The sequence below is a fragment of the Bufo gargarizans genome, chromosome 10 (assembly GCF_014858855.1).
Source record: "Bufo gargarizans isolate SCDJY-AF-19 chromosome 10, ASM1485885v1, whole genome shotgun sequence".
Lineage (NCBI taxonomy): Eukaryota > Metazoa > Chordata > Amphibia > Anura > Bufonidae > Bufo > Bufo gargarizans.
This window is the reverse complement of record NC_058089.1, coordinates 51,372,589-51,398,509: the sequence shown is the minus strand read 5'-3', so window position 1 is coordinate 51,398,509 and position 25,921 is coordinate 51,372,589. Positions and strand designations below refer to the sequence as shown.

The 25,921-nt window shown below is 46.4% G+C and overlaps 1 protein-coding gene across 1 annotated transcript in view; it reads left to right on the top strand.

Moving 5' to 3' along the window:
• The window catches only part of QSER1 (glutamine and serine rich 1), a 67,517-nt gene that overhangs the window by 23,259 nt on the left and 18,337 nt on the right, over positions 1-25,921 (top strand). The window contains exons 2-5 of the mRNA XM_044269930.1: positions 11,414-11,526; positions 12,825-12,986; positions 14,202-17,744; positions 24,520-24,779. Of these exons, the coding sequence (XP_044125865.1) occupies positions 11,414-11,526; positions 12,825-12,986; positions 14,202-17,744; positions 24,520-24,779 (4,078 nt within the window). The remainder of the gene's footprint in view (positions 1-11,413; positions 11,527-12,824; positions 12,987-14,201; positions 17,745-24,519; positions 24,780-25,921) is intronic.

Below are 25,921 nucleotides of genomic sequence, written 5' to 3'. Positions count from 1 at the left end.
TTCACTTACTGGTGTGACTGATGGTTACCTCATAATATACACACAAAGATGCCGCATGCCACATGCTAATGAGCTGATTTGAGTCCAGCGTGATGTAATTGAGTCCAGCGTATTTTTAATTCAGAGCTATAGCCACTCCCCTGCCCACCTGCTGCTGATTCATATGGAAAATAACTATCATTCAGCAGCAGGTGGGCGGGGAGTCAGGAGCTCATGAATATTCAGGACTCATCATTATCAGCTGGAGCTTTTCAATACAAGATGTTGGCAGATTGACTGGGTCAATTAAAGAAAGTGACCCAGCATTTTGCTAAGAGAATCAGTCACTTATTTATGTTGCCCTTAGTTAGGACACCATAAAACTGGTGACAGGTTCCCTTCAACTTCTCCAGGCATCAGAGGAAAGTTGTAACTTGTAAGGTCACCATACACTTTAGATGGTTGGCCGAAAATGCTGAGTTCGGCCATCGCAGATCTAATGTGAATGGCTGGAGTATCCAGCTTTCTTTTATATTATCCTGAACAAATGGCGCCATGTACCAATTGTTTGTCTCCTATCCCATTAGATTGTAAGCTCTTCTAGGCAGGAAACTCTTTGTCTTAAAGGGGTTGTCCAGCTTTTTATGTGAACCAGTAACATGCAAGTTGGGGGACACCACTGCAGCGACGCGCATGACCCCTGTCCGTGCCTGGAAATGTCTGATTATTTCTCCTTTTTCCTCTTTACTTCCCCAATTGTAACGAGCTGCGGACTATGTCAGTGCTGGCTAAATAAGGATTATTATTCGGCTTTGTTCACATCTCATTCTGCGATCCTGTACGGCGTTTGCTTTGGGAAAGCACCCAGCAATACCCCAAAGGCTTTTCCGTCTGCGTGACCCTTAGTTTTCAACTTTTGACACCTCTCCATTACCAGGACCCATAAATCGGCAGCCCTGACTGGCAGCGGCCACCTCGGTGGGAGTAATGTGGGCTGATGCCAGACGTTTCCCTATTTGCATATACAGAGACATCTGTCATTAAATAAACATGGAGAGCGCCGATTCTCATGGTACGTTTGACATTTGCATCTTTCTCGTCTACAGGGACAGGAAAAGCAAACCGTCTCGAGGTTACGTGCAAATGACTGATCTGATAGAAACCGCTGGAGGTCCCTTTCTCCCAGTATTCCTAGCTATACTCCACATAATCATGTGTTACTACATCACATGGCCTGCTGGGGGAGCCAGTGGGTAGTGTCTGGTGTCACAGCCGCCACTTTATTATTGTTATAGGCGAATCGGCTGTGGCTGAAATGCTGAATTGAGCGGAATCTTGTAAGATCTATATACGTATGATATGAATGAAAGTGGGGGGGGGGGGGGAACAGACTGCAGAAATTCAGTGTATTCGTTATACATGCCAGCCCTCGGCCGGACAAATAAATGCTACATACATGGAAGTGGGCACATAATGGGGATCCGGCGGTGCGCAGTGGTATCCGGCTGGGCCCGATATGGTAAACTCCAACAGTCTGTTCCTCTGCTGGAGACGAAACCGCAGATGTGAACCTAGACAAAAAAGGGCGTTCCGAGTCTTTTTAACTGATGACCTACCCTCTGGGTAGGTCATCAGTATCTGATCGGTCGGGGTCTGACATTGGGGACCTCCGCCAAATCAGCTGTTTGAGAAGGTACGCAGAGCTCTTGTAAGGGCTGCAGCCTTCTCTGTTCACCAAGCACAGCGCCATACATCGTATAGTGGCGGTACTTCGTATCCTAGCTCAACCCCGTTTACTTGAATAGGGCTAAGCTACGCCTAAAACACGTGACTTTTTAACGAGCCATTGCTGGCCTAGTGGAAGCTTCAAGAAGACTGTGGCGCTATTGCGAGTGTCAGTGCCTTCTCAAACAGTTGATCGGTGGGAGTCCCGGGTGCCGGACCCCCACTGATCTCATACTGATGACCTGTCCGGAGGATAGATCATCAGTTACAAAGTCTTGGAATACCCCAAGAGAAATCTTGAGCGCACCCTTGTTTTCTAGTCTAGTCTTCTCCTAGTGTCTGCCATTGACAGCTCCGTGTGCACAACTCCTGGCGATATCGGGAGGAAGCCTGGGGTTTTCATATCAAGCCAGCCCGTGGTTGTCGTTGACATCCTAGTGACACTTAGTGGCTTGCCGGTTGACATGTCGGCTTGAGAGCCGTCAGTTCTGCCGGTGTGTGTGAAACGTTGGCTGCCGTCCAGCACCCCTTCATGAGAACGGCCTGTGCTTTCCATCAGGGAGCGTCTTCGGCTTTTCAATTATCTCACCATTCTTCGTAACAAGGTGTTTGGGTTGGATGAACTCCACAGAGAAGTGCGCACTTTTAGGATTTTTATTTTTTTATATTTTTTTTTGTCTCATCAATCCGGTGGCTTATTAAGCAGATGAGAACTGCTGTATATATGAAAACAGTTTTTTTGCCTTTTTAATATATTTTTTTTAATATATATCTCCTTACAGGAGAAACTCCTTTGGGCGATAGTAATTGATGGCAGCAGTTAAATGTATCTCTTATTTCCTTTAAAGGGGTTGTGCAAAAGTGGGGGTCCTACTTGGTTGGACCTGTAAAGGGAAGTTTACTTAGGGCTCTTAAACACGAGCGGATCCTGTGCGGGTAATCCGCTGCGTGAGTGAGAGCCAAGCCCCGCTCCGGACAGCAGAGACATGATTGATAATGCTCCGTGCCTCTCTCTGTGATCTTTTTACTACAAAATAACGATGACAACTTTATCTCACTGTGATTTTGTAGTAAAAAGATCAGAGAGGCACGGAGCTTTATCAATCATGTCTCTGCTCCGTGTCTCTGCTGTCTGGAACGGGGCTTGGCTCTCTTTCACGCGGCGAATTACCCGCACTGGATCCGCTCGTGTGAAAGAGCCCTTACCTGGTTCCTGGCAGTTGGCTCCCCGCTCCTTCTCCTCCCGTCCTGCGATGCTCCGCTGGGTTCCCTCGCTGAACACATCTGGTTTGATGCCACCTATAGCCAACCACTGGCTCCCCTTGGATCATGACCAATGGTCACATGATGCAAACGAAGCTGGTCACTGCTGTGGTCAGTGATTGGCTGCAGGCGGCGTCAAACCGGATGTTTTCAGCAAGGGAGCCCAGCGGAGCATCGCAGGCCTGGAGGAGAAGGTGCAGGGAGCCAGCCACGGGAAGCAGTGACATTTCCTAACATTTAGGGGGGTCATTTATGATAAAGTACGCCACAAGGGGATTTGTGACCGAATCTGCCACTTTTCTCCACTCACAACGCTTTTCCAAGGTGCAGGGAAGGGGGCTGGCCGTACCTTCTCATTCATCATTTTCTAAGTTTTTGGTAGTAAGGGAGCTGGTGTAGATTTAAAGAAGTTGCATTGCCAGCGCCTCTACATAACTTTACGCGCATCAAGCTCCAACGCTGGGCGTGGCAGTCTTAATAAATGAGCCTCTTAGTGTCTACAGCTCTTATGTGGACCTATGGTTGCAGACCAAGTGCAAAGTTGCTTCTAATGTTGATTGCTCCTTGCATTTGAGGATGTGTTTGGTGCGAGGAGCGCCGTGCTGAGGCTTGAGGAGTCTCCTGTACAGGCTGTGAGAATTCAGTTCCCCTTCATTGGCCTATAACAAAGAAGAAGGGTTGGGTCATTGTGCAGTTTTCCAACATAACGGAAAATATTTGGGTGTGATCAGATCAGGGTGGCTTAACAATACAGCTGTCCTTCTAAAAGCCTGAGTCATCCTCTGTTTTGACCCGGGGTGTTTATCTACCTTTGGTGAGGATCCGCTGATCCGGAGCTGCGGTAGTGGACTGAGCCGAACACCAGCTGTAAAGGTGTCGCCTCGTGAATGTTGCAAACTTCATACAAAATCTTACATCGAGATAAAAAAATTGCGAATTTGTTTAAAAATCTGCAGGAGGCCAGCCCCACCGCTCAAGAGATTCCCCAATGATTGATGGGGCCAGACATCATTCCTGATCCTGTCAGTCTCGCGCTTGCACCATCGCTCAAAGTAGCGGCGCAGAGGAGTTTCTGCTGCTACCTGAGCAGCGCAGATGCCGAGTGTCCATGCACTGCTCCTTATCTAGGTGTGCCCACATGTGAGCGGCGCGTGCACAGTCGTTGTCTGTGCCCCTCGGGCAGCAGAAGCGGATTCTCAGAGCAACGACGCAGGCGCAAAAGTGACAGGGCCAGTCGACATGATCACTATTGAGAAACTGGAATAAATAAAGGTGGTGGAATTGGAAAATAAAAAAGCAATATTTACGGTGTCCACTGTGTGCTAAGAAATTACTTAACCTCTAGACTTCCCGCACCGAAATGCCACGGAAACGTTCCGTAGTGCTTCTGTGCCTCTGCACCGTATCTTCCAAAATCATCTGTGAAACGGTGCACACATGGCCGGTGCCCGTATATTGCCGGCCGCAATACGGGCACAGTCGGCACACGGTCGTGTGCCCGAGACCTAATACAATCTCATACACTTGGGGCACATTTATTCAGACCGGCCTGTCTTAATAAGGCCCTGCACTGGCTGTCCACCCGCCGCAGTTATGAAGAGGTGCCGGCCTCTACATAACTTTGGCGGATCCACGATTTTAGGCGTAGAAAATGGTAAATGAGACGCGTCTGCCGGCCCTTCCCCGCCCACGCCACGCTCACTTTTTTTTTTTAGACCTGGCGTGAGTGGGGAAAAGTCCCAGATTTGTTCCGTGAGGATTTTTAAATCTGCAGCATGTAAAAAAAATTATTATTTTTTTTGTGTGTGCGCGGATTTTATCCTTTTTTTTCAACGCAAGAGCAAGTTCTGCGGCAAAACCGCATTAAGTCCACACCAAAAACATCAAGTAACACATCCGTGATTTGGTGCGGATTTCCTGTTCTGAAACCTGCATCTGTGTGCAAGCAGCCTTATTCTGCGTGTTCGTATAATTACAGCAATACCAAATGTATTTACCATAGTTTTTGTTATGCTTTAAAAAAATAAAAAACTTTTGGAAACGTTTCTTTGCATTGCCGTATTCTGACGTGCGTAACTTTTTTTTTACATTTCAGTTTTTTTTGTAACAGTAGTTTTTGTTCTTACCCCTGATTTTAGATTTAAATGAAGCGTGTTTTCAGATTCCCTCTTCTTCGCATTGGGTCCTGAATTACAGCCGGTGTCAGAATTCTGCTGGTTGTCATTGGAAACAGTCGACAAGCTTGTTGACAGACATGCCCCTAACACTTGCGCTGAGCTCCTAGAATGCAGCGGGATGTCCCATTACTGTGCGGGCTGCAACTTGGGATTCATACAAGATAAATGAGGGAATGTATTCACAAAGCTACTCAGCGTTTTATATGGGTCTAGTCTATGGGAACCAGTTTGTACAGGTGGATGTACGCTTCTAATGGTCGGATAGCTAGCACTGGTCATCCTATGTGGACAAGTTAAGTATTCCTTCTCTCTTGGCTCAAGACATCCTGAGACCCGTGGCATGAGATGACCAGCTTTGGGAAAAAAAATAATGGAGTTACTGTTGGTTGTTTATGCTGTATGTGTCTGTTCAAGAAATGTATTAAGGGTCCATTCACACGTCCGCAAATGGGTCCGCATCCGTTCCGTAATATCGGGAACAGGTGTGGACCCATTCATGCTCTATGGGGCCGGAAGAGATGCGGAGAGTACACTATGTGCTCTCCACATCTGCATTTCCGGAGCATAGCCCCGAACTTCCGGGCCGCGGCTCCGCAAAAATTTTTTTTTTAACATGTCCTATTCTTGTCTTAGGCAGTTCTATGGGGGGGTGCGGGCCGGGTGTATTGCAGATCCGCAATACACTACGGATGTGTGAATGGACAAGGGGTTCTCCGAGACCAAGAACCCATGTTCAGGAGGCAGGGGGCCAAAGTTTTAATAATAAAAATTAAAAAACTGGGTCCAGCGCCTGGCTCCCATCTCCACCACTTCTGGTACCTGGTGGACAGGCAGTGTGCACATCATCGCTACCAGCCAGTGGTGACCTATACACGGGTCACATCACTGTTGAAGCTTTTGATTGGCCATCAGTAGGGACGCGCAGATTGATGCATGTCACACTTTCAGTCCCGCAGGAACTGGAAGTGGAGGAGACTGGGAATCCACTGCCCCCTAAACATGGATTCCCAGTCTCTGAGAACCCCGTTAATTTTGTGTTGTGCAAAAGTGACGTCCTAAGGGTGCACACACGTCGTTCCATTTTATCTCCTCCTTCTCATATATGATTTTTAGGTTCCTTTTGAAAAACAGAATGCCTTGTGGACCAAGACGTCTTGACAATGTACCTATAGGTTTAGATCACTGCCGCTGAGAATTTCCCTTCTTCCGCCTTATGGATTTACTTAAGGCCAGTCTGATCCACCTTCTATAATTATCCTGCTATACTTGGTCCTTTACTGGTACTTCTCTCTACATGAGGTATAGTGAAGGATACTGCTGGGACATGAACCGTACAGCTGTGCAAACTAAAAAATGTCTGAACCCCCCCTATAGTGTGTCCTACTGATGTAAGAACATTGGATCTTCTCCCATCATCTGTAAGGACTAGGTTGTAGCTGTTGGCCATGTTCTCCGGTCTGCTAGAATCTGTACATCTGAGTCCTCCCGATGGTTCCTGGCCTGCCTAAAGATTACGTCCATCCATTCTTAGAAGTGGTGACCATCTGACTAGTGATTTTTTTTTCCGGAATGTCTTCATCTTTTTAATGTCTTGTCTTCGCTGGCGTCCTCCCTTCTTGTTTCTGATGATTCAACCAATTAAGAGTAAGCAAAACCATTATCATTGGTGTTAAAATAACGTTCTCTGAGGTTTTTCCCTTAGGGCTGTTACACACTTGCATTGTGGCATTCTGGTTTTGAGATCCAGCAGAGGATCTCCAAACCGGGCCAAAACGGTTCCGTTCTGTCCCCACTTATTGTCAATAGGTACAAAAATGATCAGGATGCATCCCGTTCTATTTTGTAGCGTTTTTTTTTTTTTTTTTGACTGCACACACAACCGCTGCAAGCTGTGGTTTTGTGTCCGGTCTGCGAAACATAACTAACTGGATCCAGCAGCAAAATCAATCTAAGGGTACTTTCACACTAGCGTTATTCTTTTCCGGCACTAAGTTCCGTCCTAGGGGCTCAATACCGGAAAAGAACTGATCAGTTTTCATTTCAGGACTGAGATAATACCACAGCATGCTACGGTTTTATCTCCATCCAAAATTCTGGAATGACGGATCCGGTATTAATTTACATTAAAATGTATTAGTGCCGCAGTGCCAGATCCGTCCATCCTGGTCTGCGCATGCACAGACCTTTAAAAATATGGAAAATAAAAGAAATGGGTCCGTATGACAGACGGATCACTTCTTGCAGTGCATCCGGATCGGTCTACAAATGCTGTCCGTTTGCATGCAGGTTGCCGGATCACTCTGCCGCAAGTGTGAAAGTAGCCCAAGTAAATAATGCCGGATCATTATTATTATTATTTTTTTTTTCAGATCTGAAAAAATAAATTTGTAACTTTTTGACTTACAATGAGATTTTAATGCCGAATCTGGTTTACTCCCTTTCGATGTAAGGGCTCTTTCACATCTGCGTCGGGGCTCTATGCCGCATGCTGCGCTTTTTGCTCCGGCCAAAAATCCGGAACACTTGCCGCAAGGCCGGATCCGGAATGAATGCCCATTGAAAGGCATTGATCCGGATCCAGCCTTAAGCTAAACGTCGTTTCGGCGCATTGCCAGATGCGACGTTTAGCTTTTTCTCAATGGTTACCATGGCTGCCGGGACGCTAAAGTCCTGGCAGCCATGGTAAAGTGTAGTGGGGAGCGGGGAGCAGCATACTTACCGTCCGTGCGGCTCCCGGGGTGCTCCAGAGTGACGTCAGGGCGCCCCAAGCGCATGGATCACGTGATCGCATGGCACGTCATCCATGCGCATGGGGCGCTCTGACGTCATTCTGGAGCGCCCCGGGAGCCGCACGGATGGTAAGTATACCGCTCCCCACTACTACTATGGCAACCAGGACTTTAATAGCGTCCTGGGTGCCATAGTAACACTGAAAGCATTTTGAAGACGGATCCGTCTTCAAATGCTTTCAGTACACTTGCGTTTTTCCGGATCCGGCGTGTAATTCCGGCAAGTGGAGTACACGCCGGATCCGGACAACGCAAGTGTGAAAGAGGCCTAACACAACTGCATCCTATTGGAAGGAACAGTTTGGGTCCGGTTTGGAGATCCTCTGCTGGACCTCAAAACCAGAAACCAAAACGCAAGTGTGAAACGGGCCTTAGTTGGTAGATTTATCAGACTTTGTATTAGGGCGGCCTTACACGTGACATAGGCTATGTACAGACTAGCATCATGGCGCCAATTTATAATGGAGGTATGGCTGCCGGTGGGTTCATTACTAACTAATCCAAATGGATACTGTTGGACCCCATTGACTTTACCATAGGCTGTTGTGCTTCTGTTACGGGTTTTCTGAGACTTTAATACTGATGGACCTATCCTCTGGATGGGTCATCAGTATCTGATCGGTGGGGGTCCAGAACCTGACACCCCCTGCCGATCAGCTGTACAGAGGATAAAAAGTCTTGGGAAAACCCTTTTTAGAGACTAAGGATATTTACTGGTTGCGTAACGTCCTGGCCGTGTTTGTATCCAGCCTTCTCTCAGGCAGCGTATAAAATGGTCCGCATGTCAATTTGGAGGCTAAATTTTCCATCGTTCTAGAGATGATTGCACATACCAGAACCCTCCCCCCAACTCTTTTTCCTATCCGACTGCAAAATGCGTGAGCTCTCAATTACAGATCTTAATTTCTCTTCCTTTACCAAGGGAGCGGGTTCGCCTATCTGTCTAGCATCTGGAAAGTCCATGTTCTGAAAGCAATCGCTCTATAATAAAGTAATGGCCCTGGTTAAATCCGTAAAAGACCATTTAGACGATATATTCCCTGTATCCAAGTGCCTCGCTGCCTTTGTGAATCATTGCGAAGCTCAGGCTGGTGAAGGGCTTCCCGCGAGAATGACTCTCTGTATTTTATAAGCCTTGGAAGTGTGCCGCGCGGTATGAGCTCGTGAGCATCCACATTGACTGTCATCAGCAGCCGGGGATTTCTTCTTTATTGACTATAACGAGCAATACTTTACAGTTTTATTGTGCAGGCGCATTTCAAGCCCAGCCAGAACTGTGCGCCGGTGCTATTTTCAGTGTTTTATGCCTCATCTCTTCCAGATGGAGGTCTTCAGAAACCAGTTACGTCTTCCGCTCAGCAGTTCACAGAATCATTGTCTGTACCGTGCCCAGCCCCTAGATTGGATGTCTAAGCAAAGCTATTCGCGCCATTGCTACTGCCTTCCTTATTTTTGAATAGAAAATAACTTTATATTGTAGATGTCAATTTATTTGGCAAATATAGTTGGCTGATACTTTAAAGCAGGGATGCCCAACCTGTTGCAAAACGACAACATCCATCATGCCTGGGCAGCCTACAGCTATCAGGACATGCTGGAAGTTGTAGTTTTGCAGCAGCTGAAAGGCCGCAGGTTGGGCATCCCTGCTTTAAAGCGTACACATTGTTTCAGACTAAGTTGTTGTATAAGGGTTAATGAGGAGGAGTACTATATCTGACCACTGTATGACTGGTATCCTGCATCTATCACTGCCTCTCTGCAGGCTCCATCTTTAATTGTCAGCATTCCCTGAGGTACTAGAGTAGCTGCTACAAGGTCTCCCATAACCAGCACACACACAAGAGGAGATCCTGCTCCCCTTTCTCTCTCAAGCACCCCCCTTAGAGGCAGCAGCACAGAGGACATTATACATCAGTACTCAGCGGTGAATCCAGTGCTGTAGCTGTGAATCCAGCCCTGCGCTGTAGCTGTGAATCCAGCCCTGCGCTGTAGCTGTGAATCCAGCCCTGCGCTGTAGCTGTGAATCCAGCCCTGCGCTGTAGCTGTGAATCCAGCCCTGCGCTGTAGCTGTGAATCCAGCCCTGCGCCGTGGCTGTGAAGCCAGCACTGCGCTGTGGCTGTGAAGCCAGCACTGCGCTGTAGCTGTGAATCCAGCCCTGCGCTGTAGCTGTGAATCCAGCCCTGCGCTGTAGCTGTGAATCCAGCCCTACTGAAACCAGCAACATCTGTGTGTCTCACTCACTGCAGCTGCTCCTTCCCCCTCCCCTTTCCATATACTTCTGGGGGCAGCAGCTGTAACCTGATCTCCCAGTGAAGCTAAAAAACGGTTTTGTCTATGCCCGGATTAAGGCTACTTTCACACTAGCGGTTTTTCTGGATCCGGCAGGGTCTAGCAAAAACTCTTCCGTTACTGATAATACAACCGTCTGCATCCGTTATGAACGGATCCGGTTATATTATCTTTAACATAGCCAAGACGGATCTGTCATTAACTCCATTGAAAGTCAATGGTGGACAGATCCGTTTTCTATTGTGTCAGAGAAAACGGATCCGTCCCCATTGACTAGCATTGTGGGCCATGATCCGTTTTGCTCCACATCCCATAACGGAAAGAAAACCGCAGCATGCTGTGGTTTGCTCTTGGTATGAGAACGCAACCAAACTGAACGGAATGCATTTTGGAGTGTTCTGTTCAGTTACGTTTTGTCTCTGCTGACAATGAATGGGGACAAAATGGAAGTGTTTTTTTCCCCCAGTATTAAGACCCTATGACGGATCTCAGTACCGGAAAATAGAACCGCTAGTGTGAAAGCAGTCTAAGAAAGAGTGGTCACTGCAGAGGGTAACAGGAGAAGTAAAGGCAGTAGCATGTCCCCTCTCACTGCTCCTTTCTCCTCCCTTTTCTATGGACTTCTGAGGGCGGCAGCTGTAACCTGATCTCCCAGTGAAGCCTGTGTCTTCTATGCCCCTCACAAGATGGATTCAGAGTCAGTAATCGCTGCAGGAGAAGTAGAGAGAGGCATTTTTCTCTAATATTATTTATTACAAAGTTTCTTCTATTGGATTTTTATGTTGATTTAGGGCTCATGCACACAAATGTATTTTTGGTCCACATCCTATCCGCATAATTTTTTTGGGGGGGTCACATGCAGACCCATTCACTTCATTGGCGCCGCAAAAGATGCAGAGGGCACACCACCATTCCGTGGCCTAGAAAAAATATAGAACATGCCCTATTCTTGTTCGTTTTACAGACAAGGAGAGGACCGTTCTATAGATGGCCGAACGGTGTGTTCCACAAAATACGCTGCTGGTATTCGTGTGTTGCAGACAGCAAAACGGGCAGCGGTCACGTACATGAGCTGTTATGCAGAGATCATTGAGATGTCAGTAGCGATTTAACTTGTTTGAAGAGATGCAGCAGCTCAACGTTTTGACAGTCCTGGATTCTAACTACTATCATCTGTTTTGTCCCTACAGTCTGAGCTATGGAGGTGGACATCCGTCTCATTCAGAAACAGAGCTCCTACACCGACAGACCTATGCAGCCACTCATCAGCTCCCTGCATATGCCACCACGCACCATCCTACAGGTCAGACACGTGATGTCCATAGGTTACATGTAATTTATCCCTGAGCACAGCGTCTTCTATAACTCTTAGTAGTGTGGAGTAGGAGACCTGACAGATCTGCTGTAACAGCAGTGAGGTTCTCGGAAGGTTCTTTTGAGATGCAAACACATGTTAAAGGACTTGTCCACTTGAGAAAACGCTGGAGTTGAGAGCGGTTACAAAGAGCATCTCTGGAGGACCTGTCCTGTTCTGCATTACACAGACAGCCCACTTGATCAGATTCCCCCTATGTAATGCTTTATTTCTCCGTGGTGGTTCTGCAGGGAAATTGAAGACTTACTGCAAGTTTTCCCTACAGAAAACAGCTGATCTCTGGTAGACACTTTGGGGGGATATTTACTAAGACTGGCGATTTAGACGCCCGTCTTAGTCCATGTCCGCTGCCTCTACATAACTTAGGTGCACCTGCCTCTACATAACTTAATCGCTTTGCTTGCGACTTGCTTAAATCTACGCCTGCTCCCTTAAGCCATTTTCTACGCCAAAACAGGTGTAGAAAATGATGAATCAGACGGGCATGGCCCTTTCCCCGCCACCTCGGAAAAATGGCGTGAGAGAGGAAAAGTTGCAGATTTGGCTGCAAATCCCCTTTGCTCCCAAATGTGCGACAAAAGTAATCCCAATAGCGGGCGTAATCAGCTTTATATCAGTGGAGCCTTCTGACAAGTAGGGGTTGTCCAAAGCGCAGAACCCTTTCAAAGGGGTTTTGCAAGACTTTTTTTTTTTTTTATACCGGTATCTGATCGGTGGGGCTGCAACACCCAGGACCCCCGCCAATCAGCTGTATGAGAAGGCACCGGTGCTCATAGTAGTGCCACAGCCTTCTCTCAGCTCACCGGGCACAGCGCTGTGCATTTGAAAGTGGCTAGGTGTTTAGATATATATGGTATCACTGTTCAGTACCATTCACTTCAATGGGACTGAGCTGCGCCCAGGCAATGTGACCGTTGAATGTGATGTCACTGGCAGGGCGAAGCTGCAAGAAAGCTGCTGCGCTACTACATGTGCCGGTGCCTTCTCAAACAGCTGATTGGCAGCGGTCCCAAGTCTTGGGACTAGCAACGGTCAGATACTGATGACCTTTCCAGGGGATAGGTCATCAGTAAAAAAGTGTCGAGAAAACCACTTTAACGTGTCTTTTTTATACTGTTCCCAGTTTCTTATGAAATAGATGGGAAAGAGACTGTATCCTTCATGTTATTATTGGGCGTATATTAAAATAAAGATAACATTTATATATTTTTTTTTGCTGTTTGCAGGTTTATCTGGCATTTTTGACACCAGCCTCCACGTGGCCGGTGGGAACACTACAGAAACGTCCGTGATGAACTTTCTATCTGCAATAGAGTCTCGGACAGCTCAGGCAGCGTCGTCGGGCGCCACCCTCCTGCCACAGTTCAGGGCTCCATCATGGCAAACTGGTAATAGCAACTCATAACCTTATCACTACTGGACTTTGTACATGGGACTTTTAGGTTATTTACTTAAAGAAGACCTGTCGCCACTCCTGACATGTATATGTTACTACTGTAGATGCCTAAATTCCCCATGGAATTACAGCTTCTCTTAGAAGTGTTATGAAGTTATTCATAAATTTCTAGGAAGAATAAGAGTCAGATGCATATCCGGGTGTTACTGGATGGAGGTTTGTCCCTGTGTACTCTGACTCTGTTCAATCATTGGTTTTTCAGAGTTTTTGGGCTTAAATACTGATGTCCCTATCCTCTGGATAAGTCTCAACATCTGGTTGGTGAGGTCTGACTTCCAGCACCCTGCAGATCAGCTGTTAGAAAAGCCTTCTGCACCAAGGCCGTTTCTGCGGTCTCTTTCTCGGCCTGTGACGTCACGTCCATTATTACGTCATTATTCAAATCCCCAAAAATATGCATATTAGGGAATTTGATTACTCAACTTTTGATGAACTGTGTACATGTATGTATGTATATATAACTGTTAGATAGATATATCTATATATCTATATCTATATATATCTCTATCTATCATGAAACAGGGCAGCACTCCTTGTATATAGCAATCCGGGTGCCAGCATTCAACCCTTGATCCTGGATATATATATATATATATATATATATAAAGTCCACGGCACTCCTCTGTAGATGGTGAAAAAAGTGTATTTATTCACACACGTCTCACAGCGACGTTTCAGTTCCGTGAGTGGACTGAAACATCGCTGTGAGATATGTGTGAATAAATACACTTTTTTTTCACCATCTACAGAGGAGTGCCGTGGACTTTCTTTTATATATATATATATATATATATATATATATATACACACACACACACACACACACACACACACACACACACACACACACACACACACACACACACACACACACACACACACACACACACACACACTCACACACTAAAAGCGAGCAGTACTCGAACACTTTATTACGTGTTGGAGTGCTGCTGCTCGCTTTTACAGTTTTATATATTGGGTAAGCTTGTCCCCATTGAGCGTGCACCCAGTTTTGATTTTCATTTTGCAAATGAAGTCGGTTTGGATGTTTTTTTTGCTTTGTCTATATACGTTCTGTAGTAAGGAGCTTTTCTTGTTGCTTTGCACAGTTGTACCCTCCGTCTTACTCTGTCTCTCTTGTTTCCAGGCATGCATTCCTCGACAGAACTGTTTGTTACTGGAGCTTTGCAAACCTCTGGAACATTTCCAACATCTGCGCTCTCAGCCTATCAACACCCAAACACATTCAGCTCTAGAAACTTTGCCACAACTCCATCTTTAACTCTTCAAGATGGGACTTACAGCGCTACGACGAATGGTCTGCTTTCTCATCACGACCCTTTGCTGCAAATCAAGACATCACAGACTCCTACCGCCTTGACATTTGAACGTCTTGGCAGCGCTGTGCTTAGTACTGGAATACCCCAGTCCTCAACATATCGGTCTGCCCAGGAATCTGCGCCTCATCTCTTACAGCCTCAGTTCAGTTTGTTGCCGTCAGCCCTCGGTGGGACCCAACAGACCGCTCAGCCATACAGTACATCAGTGTTTACTGGTTCTACCGCCTCCATAGAAAGAGCACTTCAGAGGGAATGTAGTGTTATAAAACACCATCAGAGGCCTTCTAGTACGCAGTCTGTACAGGCACAGCTATCTGGTACTCAGCATTCCTTACCGAATTATTTAACAAGTGTAACTGGGGCCGGCTTGCAGGACACGTCAAGACAGTCCGCTCTGCTATGTGCTCCTCTCGGAGCTCTTACTCAGGTGAGCAATGGTGGACCGGTACAGAAAACTACTCAAGTTTCTGTGGAATTATCTCAATCTTACCCATCTGTCATACCATCCCCTGGTTTCCCTCCCTCTTCTACGAAATCAAAGAACTGCCCCACAAAGGCACCCCCGAGGTCCTCAAAGACCCCCAAATCTCAGAGTGTAGCGTCTCCTGGGCACACCCAAAGTTATATAAAGTCTTCTCAGAATCAGAGTTCTGTCATTTCAAGCCAAGCACAAGCCTTCTCCTCAGCACAGCTTAGTAGCCTTTTACCTGTAAGCCAGCCCCCCATCTATGTCTCGACACAGTCCCCCAACCTACCATCTGCTAGTCAATCGCAAGTGTTTTCAACAATCAAATCGGAAAAGCTGCCTCCTTTATACAAACCACTGACTGCTTTCTCTAGCCAATCACAAACCATAACCTCCGGCAGCCAGACACTAAGTTACTCGACGGGTCAGCCGCTTGCGCTGTCGTCTGTTACGAGCGAGAACTACTCAGATCAAACGCGAGATTTGTCTTCAGCTAACCAGACTCAAAGTTATTCTTCCAGTAACACTCAGGGTTTAACTCCAGTCAGTCAATCACAAGTTAGCTATTCATCTCAGTCCCAGGTGATGTCACCAGTCAGTCCTTCAGAAAGTTATAATTCAGGAACGAACCTACCACTGTCATCCCCATCTCTTCCATTTTCTGCTTCCTCTCGCGGGCAGACTTTGCCTGCTTCGAGTCCTACCCAAAATTACATTTCTATGCATTCATCACAGGCTACTCAAGACTCTACTTCCCCACAGTCCCAAAAGTTTTTGCCAACCGTCCCCTCGTCCTCCTTTTCATCCCCTCCGCACTCGCAAGCGTTGCAAAACAGTAGAACGACTGCAGACTCCAAATCCTACGTCAAGAGGAAGTCCGAGACCAACCTGTATGCAAGCGTAAAGCAAGAGGAGAAATTCCAGATGTCTGATTTGCAGACGTTACAACAGCAAGCCAATCTTGAGTCTTCTGCTCAAGGACTAAACGACAGGGAGATGAGCACACAAGAGACTGCTTACAGTGTTTCCAAGGCGGATGACCGATATTCTCAAAGTGTTATCAAAAGCAATTCTCGTCTGGAAGATCAAGTTCTCGGCCTTCAAGGGCCGAAAAAAGATGAGCCAATGATGAGCCCTGTTGGTCATATGTCTCAGCACGTTGGTCATATGAACAGTTCGGCTGGCCACGATGCTAAAAATTCCACCGACTTGATACAGCCCACACAGGTTAGTGCTAAGGACTTGAGCCAGCATAACATGTTACACAAAGTGCACGAAACAAAGCATCCGGAGCAGCCAAGCACGTCCCCGCAGCTCCAAGCGGTTTTAAGGCATCCTCAGCACCTTCAGCTGCAAGGTACGCAGGTACTTCTGGATTCAGATTTGCAAATGTTTCAGCAGTCCATTTTACAGTCCAGCTTGGGCCAAGCAAAGGCACCTGCATCAATGCAGCGCATTCAGAGTCCTCAACAAGTAGCGCCGCATTTCCTTCAGATGGACGGACACATTATCCAGAGCAACGGAGGGCAGCCTCAGCCATCGCTGCACTCTCAAAGCTCCGACGGGATAAAAATGGACACCTCCGACGGGAAGCATCTGCAGCAACACTTGCAGCCAAAAGATTTTGGCCAGAGATCACGGCTAGACTCAAAGAATCAGTTTGAGTCTTTGAACCCCATGTGTTTTACAGAGTCCATGTTGCTCAGCGATGAAAGGAACTTTTTGTCTCATGTTGATGACATTTTAGCAGCAACCGCAGCCCAAGAATTTGCCAAGTCTTCGAGCGAGGATAACTTGTCTGTCAAACCAGATGACCCAAAGTCCCGCTTCCAGTCCCTAAATATAAGGAACACACCTACAAACTTTACTCCCTCAAAACAGCAGCAGAATCTAAACACTCTTTCATTAAATGGTGGCCAAACAGCAATAAACCTTTCTACTGTTTCTACGACTCATTCCAAAAACCCAAGTCTTGATCAAAACCAGATCCAGCCTTTGGAACAAGACTTGCCAAGCGGTATGGGTTCACCGGTGCTAGGGACCAGTCAGGATGACCATGAGAAGAATTCTGAAATGAGCAAGAAGAATGACTCTAAGGACACTAATGACGTGGCGAGGGATATCGGAGATTCAGAATTTTTGGGCAGTGCAAAAAGCCTCAATGAGGACAATGGCTCATCTGATAGAGACTTTCTCATGAACACGGATGACCCTGCAGCTGTCCAGCACATGTCAAAAATTGATCCTCAAGCAGGCAGCAGCTCTGGTGGCCAAATGGACGATGACTGCCAAGATCTAGCCCAAGACGGCCTTCAAAAACTCAAGGGAAAAGATAAAATGCCAATGAAACATTTTACAGAAGATGAAAATGCAAACGTCAAGCAAGCTAAACGAAATGTGCAAATGAAACGGCCCTTGTCTAAAGGCCCCGACGCGGGGATGCAGTATTCATCACACGTTTCTGAGGGTTACTATGATAGTTACCAGCACCAAGAAAAGATGAGGCAGAAGATAAAGGAAGTGGAGGAGAAGCAACCAGAAGTAAAAACTGGTTTTATAGCCTCCTTCTTGGACTTTTTAAAGACTGGACCAAAACAGCAGTTTTCAGCCCCTGCAGTGCGTGTACCTAATCGAATCAGGAGGCCGTGTACCCCGGTCATAAAGTCCCCTTGTCCTGGCCCCCCTCCTCAGCCGCAGTCTGCAGGTTCTGAGATGGGTGGCTCTCCTAAAAAGACCGAGGAGGAGTTTAAGAAGAACCTGGAAGCGTTGCCTTCTTTTTCTTCTGATGATGATGATTCTGTTGGAGGCAATAATGATCTTCAGAAGAGCATCACCACAGCGTTGTCCGCCTTAGATGAGAACGGCGAGAAAAAGAATAAAGCAGGTGAGTGTTTCACATGTCCCGAAGATCTCCATGTGCTGTGTATCTTCTAAGACTGTAGTTCTCGCGAGCAGAGCTCCAGTAATCCCACAGGGCATCTATGCAGTGTACGGAGCGGTCTGCTTCCTGCTCCGTACAATGTGGGGGCGCATGGAGTCGGACCCCCTACCGATCCGATACTGATGACCTGTCACTGAGGATACGTCATCGATATCAAAGTGCAATTATTTTCATGCTGTGTGAAGCGAGTAGGCAGCAATCCAAAAGGCAGACACATACTTGACCGAGCATGCATGTTTATTTCAGCAAGTAGAAGAGAATAAACTGCTGCCAGAACCCATCTTTTATGGGAAGAATGGATCAGACATGTTGAAGTTTTCCGGTGACACAGTCTGGCAGGCCCTCATTCACATGATTGATTCTAATGCGTATAGCCAGCGTTAGTCTCCATTCATATTGCAGTATGTTCCATGGATGTAACACATTTCCAATTAAGGGTGATTGTGGAAAATCTGAAAATGTATTTGTATTATTTAAAGGGGCATTCTGCCCCCTCTTATTTGATAACAATAGGTTTCCGATTTTGGTATATTTCATAGACTTTAATAGTCAGGTACCGGCTGTGGGGTCTCAGTATCCACTTGGTAACCGATAGGTTGGGGGTCTCAGTTCAAATCCGTATGCTGGAAGCCCATCATTAGGACATTTTTTTTATATTTCTTAACCCTAGATTACTATTCCCTTCGTGGCCTGCTGTGTAGATTAATTGCATTCCCTGCTGTTAGGTTATTAATTCCCTTGGACAACCTGTAGTGTTGCAGGAATTTCATTCTGATCATTCGGGGACTGTGCTCGTGCTCAGGAAACGCTGGACCCACTGCTCTGTGGTGTTAACAAGGGTTTCTGTTTTTGGGTCTACATTTGGTCTTCAGCATACACTGGAGTATATATGTTAAAGGGGTTATCTGGGAATTACTATTGATGACCTGTCCTCAGGATATGCAATCGATATCAAATCGATGGGGTCCCGACTCCCGCTGATCTCCTGTTAGAAGAGGCCGGGTGCTCTGTGAGCACTGCGGCCACTTCCTAGGCCAGTGATGTCACTGTGCAGTGGTCACATGGCCTAGTCTCGGCTCAGCCCCATTCAAGTCCATGGGGCTGAGCTGCAATACCAAGCACAGCCACTATACGATGTACGGCACTGTTCTGGGAAAGCTGCCAGGAGCCCCTGAAACAGCTGATCGGCGAGTTTCACAGACTCAGGATAGGTCGTCATCACATCGGTGGAGGTCTGAGGATAGGTCATCCTCATCTTTACCTGGGTAACCCCTTTAAAGTACCAACTTCATTTGAGCTGAATTGTCCTAAAGGTACTTTCACACTTGCGGCAGAGTGATCCGGCAAGCAGTTCCGTCGCCGGAACTGCCTGCCGGATCCGTCGAAACGCATGCCAACTGATGGCATTTGTAAGACTGATCAGTATCCTGATCCGTCTTACAAATGCATTAATATGCCGGATCTGTCTTTCTGATGTCATCCGGAAAAAACGGATCTGGCATTAATTTTTTGGGTCCGGCATTCCAGTATTTTGAATGCCGGATCTGGCACGAATACATTCCTATAGAAAAAAATGCCGGCATTCAGGCAAGTCTTCAGTTTTTTTCGCCGGAGATAAAACCGTAGCATGCTGCGGTTTTATCTTTTGCCTGATCAGTCATGACTGAACTGAAGACATCCTGATGCATCCTTGCTCTCCATTCAGAATACATGGGGATAAAACTGATCAGTTCTTTTCCGGTATAGAGCCCCTAGGACGGAACTCTGTGCCGGAAAAGAAAAACGTTAATGTGAAAGTACCCTAAGTTGGACAAGATAGTTTGTAATAAATCTTGTGTCCCGTCGGGCTGCCACTCTGTCCACTTTCTGAAACTCTGCTTGTTCAGGTTGACTTCTGTGCTTCAGCACAAGCTCCCCAGGGTATGATGAGTCCATTGCTCATTTCTGATGAAGGAATATAATGAGCAATGGACCACAAGGAACTAAAGCGCTGGCGATGGTTATCGGATAGTACAGTCACTAAAAAAAGTGCAGCTGTAGTTTTCATTTTAATTCCATGTTCACTTTGAATCACAAAGGTTTTCTTTTATTGGGATTTTTAACATTGTGCAATCAAAAAGTCCAGAGTTGACGTGTCAGTTCCTTACTGTTTTAAGGTTTCTATTAGAAAAAGCTGCTGGGGTTGCTTAAGTGGATGAGTAGATAAGAACTATTAGGTGCCCCTTAGCTTATCCCCTCTGCAGCACTGGACGTCTTCCCCCTTAGTTTGATGGATAGGGCCAGGGATCAGCAACGTAATCTCGTCTGGCCCCGTAATCCCGCACCGTATAGTCCACCCTTGCCGTTGGTGGGGTAGTCATCTCTCCAGTGGGGCGAGGAGAATCGGATGTACTTTACGTGTACCAACTGTGAACTGTAAGGTCCCAGAGCAAGATTTCAGGAACAGCCAAGATGACTGCTGATGCCTGGCCCTATCGATCAAACTCTCGGTGCACTTAAAGGGTCACAGAGTATTCGTAAAACATTTTATGTCATACAGACCTATCAAAGGTTTTGATCGGTGGGTGTCAGAGCTCTGACATCCCTAGTGATCATTAACCGGACGAGAGAGAAGCGCTCACATATGTTCTCTCTCCTCGCTGCAGGACACAGAAGCAAGACTCAGTAGAAAGTCTCTGAGCCCGTCTCTGTTCGGTCCCCTGCAGTGGAGTGAGAGGTCATGGTATGTGAGCACTTCTCTCTCCTCGTTCTAGCGATCCGTGGGAGCCTCAGCATTCGGACCCACACTGATGAATACTTTTGATATGTCTCTATGACGTCAACGTTTTCTGAAAACTCAGGGACCCTTTAAGCCCATCTGTGTGTGACATGAAACGCTGACTCCTCGAACTGTGCAGTGGATCAGCATAAGGGCTCATGAACATATTTGTCCACATCCGATCCCAATTTTTTGTGAGTTGGATACGAACCCATTCGCTTCTATGGGGCCGCAAAAGATGCGGACAGCATTCCATGCGCTGTCCGCATCCGTTTGTCCATTCCGTGGCATCCACAAAAATGTAGAACGTGTCCTATTCTTGTCCGCATTATGGACAAGGATAGGACTGCTTGATTATGGGCTGGATGCGGTTTTGTGGATCTGCAGACCACAGAAACGGCTACGTCTGTGTGCATGAGCTCTTAGAAAGGTATGCTTTTAATCAGCAGGGTTAGACCTACCAGGTTTAATAGGGTTGATCCTGCTGACCGATGCTCGTAAAGAGTTTCTGCCACCATGACAACTTTTCCACTATCCCTAGGATAAATGATGAGTGTCTCAGTGCTTGGGGACCAACTGTTGGGACCTGCCACCATTCACAAGGACCGGTGTCTGTCCCATTGTCCCCTGTGTGAATGGAGCAGAGGTCAGGTATGTGCACTGCCACTCCAGTCGCTGTCAATGACAGCAGAGTGCTGCTCTCGACTGTTTGCCAGTCCTGTAGAGAATGTATGTAATGGCAGGGCCCATGCCTGACCTGTGACTCCATTCACACAGAGGAACGGGACCCCCACTGATAAGCTATTTCTCCAGTACGGCGGATAGGGGGTAACTTGTAATACTGCTTGAATTTTGCATGTTGAAAGGAAGTGACCAATACTATTCAGTGCATAGGTGTCCGTGGCACCATCATTACCAGTTTATGTCCTGTTTAGGCTGATTGGGCAGAAAGGTTCTATATCCACCTTATGTGCTGACCCCACATTTATCTCATTGTAACCAAACCATCATGTTTAACTAGTATGATTTGGTCATAGTATTTTGGGCAGCTTGGGGGTTAGCACCGTGTTCCTTACAGCACTGAGCTTTTTGGGTTTGATTTCTGTATGGAGTTTGCATGTTTTTTGTGGGTTTTCATCAACTGATGGGAAGCTATTTCATCCTGGTGTATGTGTCTGAGACGGGGAAATTGGATGAGAACCATAGGGATTACAGTATCTGTATACAGGTGCCTCTCAGTGAGTTAGAATATCATCAAAAAGTTGATTTTATTTCAGTAATTCAATTCAAAAAGCAAAACTCCCGATATTCTATAGATTTGTCACACACAGAGTGATCTACTTCGTGTTTTTCTTTTAATGTCGATGATTATGGCTTACAGCTAATGAAAACCCAAAAGTCAGTATCACAGAAAATTAGAATATTGTGAAAAAGTTCAGTATTGTAGACTCATGGTGTCACACTCTCGGCAGCCAATCAACACAAACCCCTGTAAAGGTTTCCTAAGCCTTTAAATGGTGCCTCAGTCTGGTTCAGTAGGCTACACAATCATGGGGAAGACTGCTGTCGGTTGTCCAGAAGACAGTCACTGACACCCTGCACAAGAAGAAGCCACCAAAGGCCATTGCTAAAGAAGCTGGCTGTTCAGAGTGCTGTATCCAAGCATGTTAATGGAAAGTTGAACAGGGAGGAAAAAGTGTGGTAGAAAAAGGCGCACAAGCAACAGGGATAACTGCAGCCTTGAAAAGATTGGCAAGAAAAAAAGGCCAATAAAGAATTTGGGGGCGATTCACAAGGAGTGGACTGCGTCTGGAGTCAGTGCTTCAAGAGCCACCGCGCACAGGCGTATCCAGGACATGGGCTACAACTGTCACATTCCTTGTGTCAAGTCACTCATGACCCAGAGGCAATGTCAGAAGCGTCTTACCTGGGCTAAGGAGAGAAAGGACTGGACTGTTCTCAATGGTCCAAAATTTTTTTCAGATTAAAAGTACATTTTTGCATTTCAAAAAAGAGAAGTAGATGGCTCACCTAAATCCCAAAAATGGATAAAGATCCTAAAAAACACACAAATTTAATATACCACATATATATTGACACTATATTGCTGAGCTCCTGCACATATCTGGTGCCTACAGATATAGAGAAAACTTAAATAGATGATAATGGGCCGGTGCTCAAAAAAATTTTTTTGTTTGGAGCACCTATCGATATTTGTTTTTAGCACCGGCCCATTTTCTATTGTAAACTTTGCATTTCATTTGGAAACCAAAGTCTGGAGGAAGAGTGGAGAGGCGCACAATCCAAGTTGGGTGAGGTTTCCACAGTCAGTGATGGTTTGAGGAGCCGTGTCATCTGCTGGTGTTGGTCCACTGTGTTACCGTATATCAAGTCTAAAGTCAGCGCAGCCGTCTACCAGGGTATTTTAGAGCACTTCATGCTTCCCACAAGCTTTATGGGGAGGCCGATTACATGTTCCAGCAGGACTTGGCACCTGCCCACACTGCCAAAATTACCACTACTTGGTGTAATACCCACGGTGTCACTGTGCTTGATTGTCCAGCAAACTCCCCTCACCTAAAACCCCATGGAGAATCTATAGGAAGATGAGACACCAGACCCAACAATGCAGGCGAGCTGAAGGCCACTATCAAAACAACCTGGGCCTCCATAACACCTCAGCAGTGCCACAGGCTGATCGCCTCCATGCCACGCAATTAATCCATGTAAAAGGAGCCTCGACCAAGTACTGAGTGTGTATACGGGACAGACTTCTCAGTAGGCTAACATTTCTGGATTTAAAATCCCAACTTTTGGGTTTTCATTCGCTGTAAGCCGTGATCATCAACATTAAAAGAAAGAAATGCTTGAAAAATGGATCACTCTGTGTGTAATGAGTCTAAAGAATATGGGATGTTCACTTTCTGAACTGAATTACTGAAATAAAATAACTTTTCGATATTCTAATTTATTGAGATGCGCCTGTATAAGGCTACTTTCACATTAGCGTTCGGGGCTCCGCTTGTGAGTTCCGTTTGAAGGCTCTCACAAGCGGCCCCGAATGGATCCGTCCAGCCCCAATGCATTCTGAGTGGATGCGGATCCGCTCAGAATGCATCAGTATGGCTCCGTTTGGCCTCCGTTCCGCTCAGCAGGCGGACACCTGAACGCTGCTTGCAGCGTTCGGGTGTCCGCCTGGCCGTGTGGAGGCAAACGGATCCGTCCAGAGTTACAATGGAAGTCAATGGGGACGGATCTGTTCGAAGGTGACACAATATGGTGCATTTTTCAAACGGGTCCGCCCCCCCCCATTGACTTTCAATGTAAAGTCTGGACGGATCCGTCTGAATACAAATTGTACTTAAACTTTTTTAGTAAAATATAATGCAGACGGTTCAGTCTGAACGGATACCATCGTTTGCATTATAGGAGCGGATCCGTCTGTGCAAATACCAGACGGATCCGCTCTGAACGCAAGTGTCAAAGTAGCCTAATCAACAGGAAATCTGTATTACTTTTGTGTCCAGATGCATTCGCCATCTGTGGTGTTGTACTGGAATATGCTTTTCCACAATTTTCACAGGCCGCCCGTGACTTGGCGATTGGAGAAGATTCCTTTACCTCCAGGACTGCAGTGGTCTTGATTTATGGCAGCAATACACTTATGACGAATGTTCGTGCTCGCGTGTGCATCACTTTTTGACAGCTTGGGTTGTCTGTGTTGTTTAATTACCGCTGCAGCATTAAACTAAAACTGGTAATAACTTCTCTCACTTGTCAGTGGTATCCGTAAATTAAGTGTAAGCTATGAGGTTAAATCTTCCAGGGAACAGAGCCAAGAAAATACTAGCACGTGGCTGATATGTAACCTCTGAGATGTTGCTGCTACTCTACATGCAGGAACTTGAGTGATTTTACTCTCTTTATTTTTTTTTTGAATTTTTTTTTTCTTATGAAAAGGTGAAAAGGCACCAACTTCAGGGAAGCAGGAATCTCCTCCAGTCTCTTCCCCGAGAACCACTCAGGAGAAGCCGAAAGTGATCGAGACCCAGAAGAGCACCCAAAATGAGCTCACGCAGACCGAGCAGCTGGCCAAGCCGCACGACACCATTGCAATCGAAGGCTGCACGGATGACGAGGGCACGGAAAGCGGTGGAGAGGGGATCTACAGGGAACGCGACGAGTATGTGGTCAAGATTGAAGACATAGAAATGCTGAAAGTAAGTTTACAGTCCGGTCATTCTTCCTTTTGGGAGGAGTTTCTAGTATGGCCGCTGAGCTTAATTTGCATACTTTTTTTTTTTCCATGGATCATGGTCTTGAAAATATTTCTTCTTGATCCCTCTGGGTCTCCTCAATGAGAACCAGTACCCCCTGAAAGTAGGCTTACAAACCCATAAAATCTTAAGATCTTTGGGGACAAAATATTTGCATATGACTCTTCCGATGCAATATTTTTTTTTTGCAATTTGTATATGTACAAATTTAAAAACATTTAGGAATGTGAATATTTAAAGTGATACATAAACAATGAAGGTTAAATAATTACGGTATACCGATAAATTGTAATGGTACCGGAATGGTAAGGAAATGCACGAATTGCATTGATAAGGCCGGGTGTTCACACTGCAGCCTAAACCGCTCTGAGGTTTTCAAATAGTTGCAATTGGCAACACTTACGACGATTACTAAGATATGACGTAAATGTGAGATAGATGCGGGTCACAGCTCTGGGACCTGCTGCTATCTCCAGAAGGGGCCTCAGAAGTGAAGGAGAGCGCACTGTGCATGCGAGGCGTGCTGTACATTCACTGCTATCGGAGGTCCGAAAATATAGGATCCTGTTAGTGGTGAATGGGGGATGCCCACCTCTCCATTTTTCGCTATGGGAGTGCTGGAAATGGCTGTGCCAGCGCTCGGCTATCTACGGAACGCCCATAGCAGTGAATAGAGATTGGTTGCGATCGCTTGATGTGCTCTCGTTCACTTCGGGGGTCCGTTCTAGAGATGGGAGCGGGTATCCCCTCTGGGACCCGCTCCAATCTTTTATTGATGGCATATCCTAGCAATATGCCATCAGTGTCTGGGATGGGCGCACCCCTTTAATGGCTACATGACAATGTTATTGCCGGCAAAATCATGTGGCCAATTAAAGGAGTTGTCCTATTAATGTAAATGTATGCCGCCAGATATCACTGTTATGTCACTTTCTCTAAGCAACACCAAACCTACCTTAGGGCTCATGCACACGAACGTAAGTATTTTGCGGTCCACAAAAAAATATGGATGACATCCTCATGCATTCCGTATTTTGCAGAAGGGAACAGCTGGCCCCTAATAGAACAGTACTATCCTTGTCCAT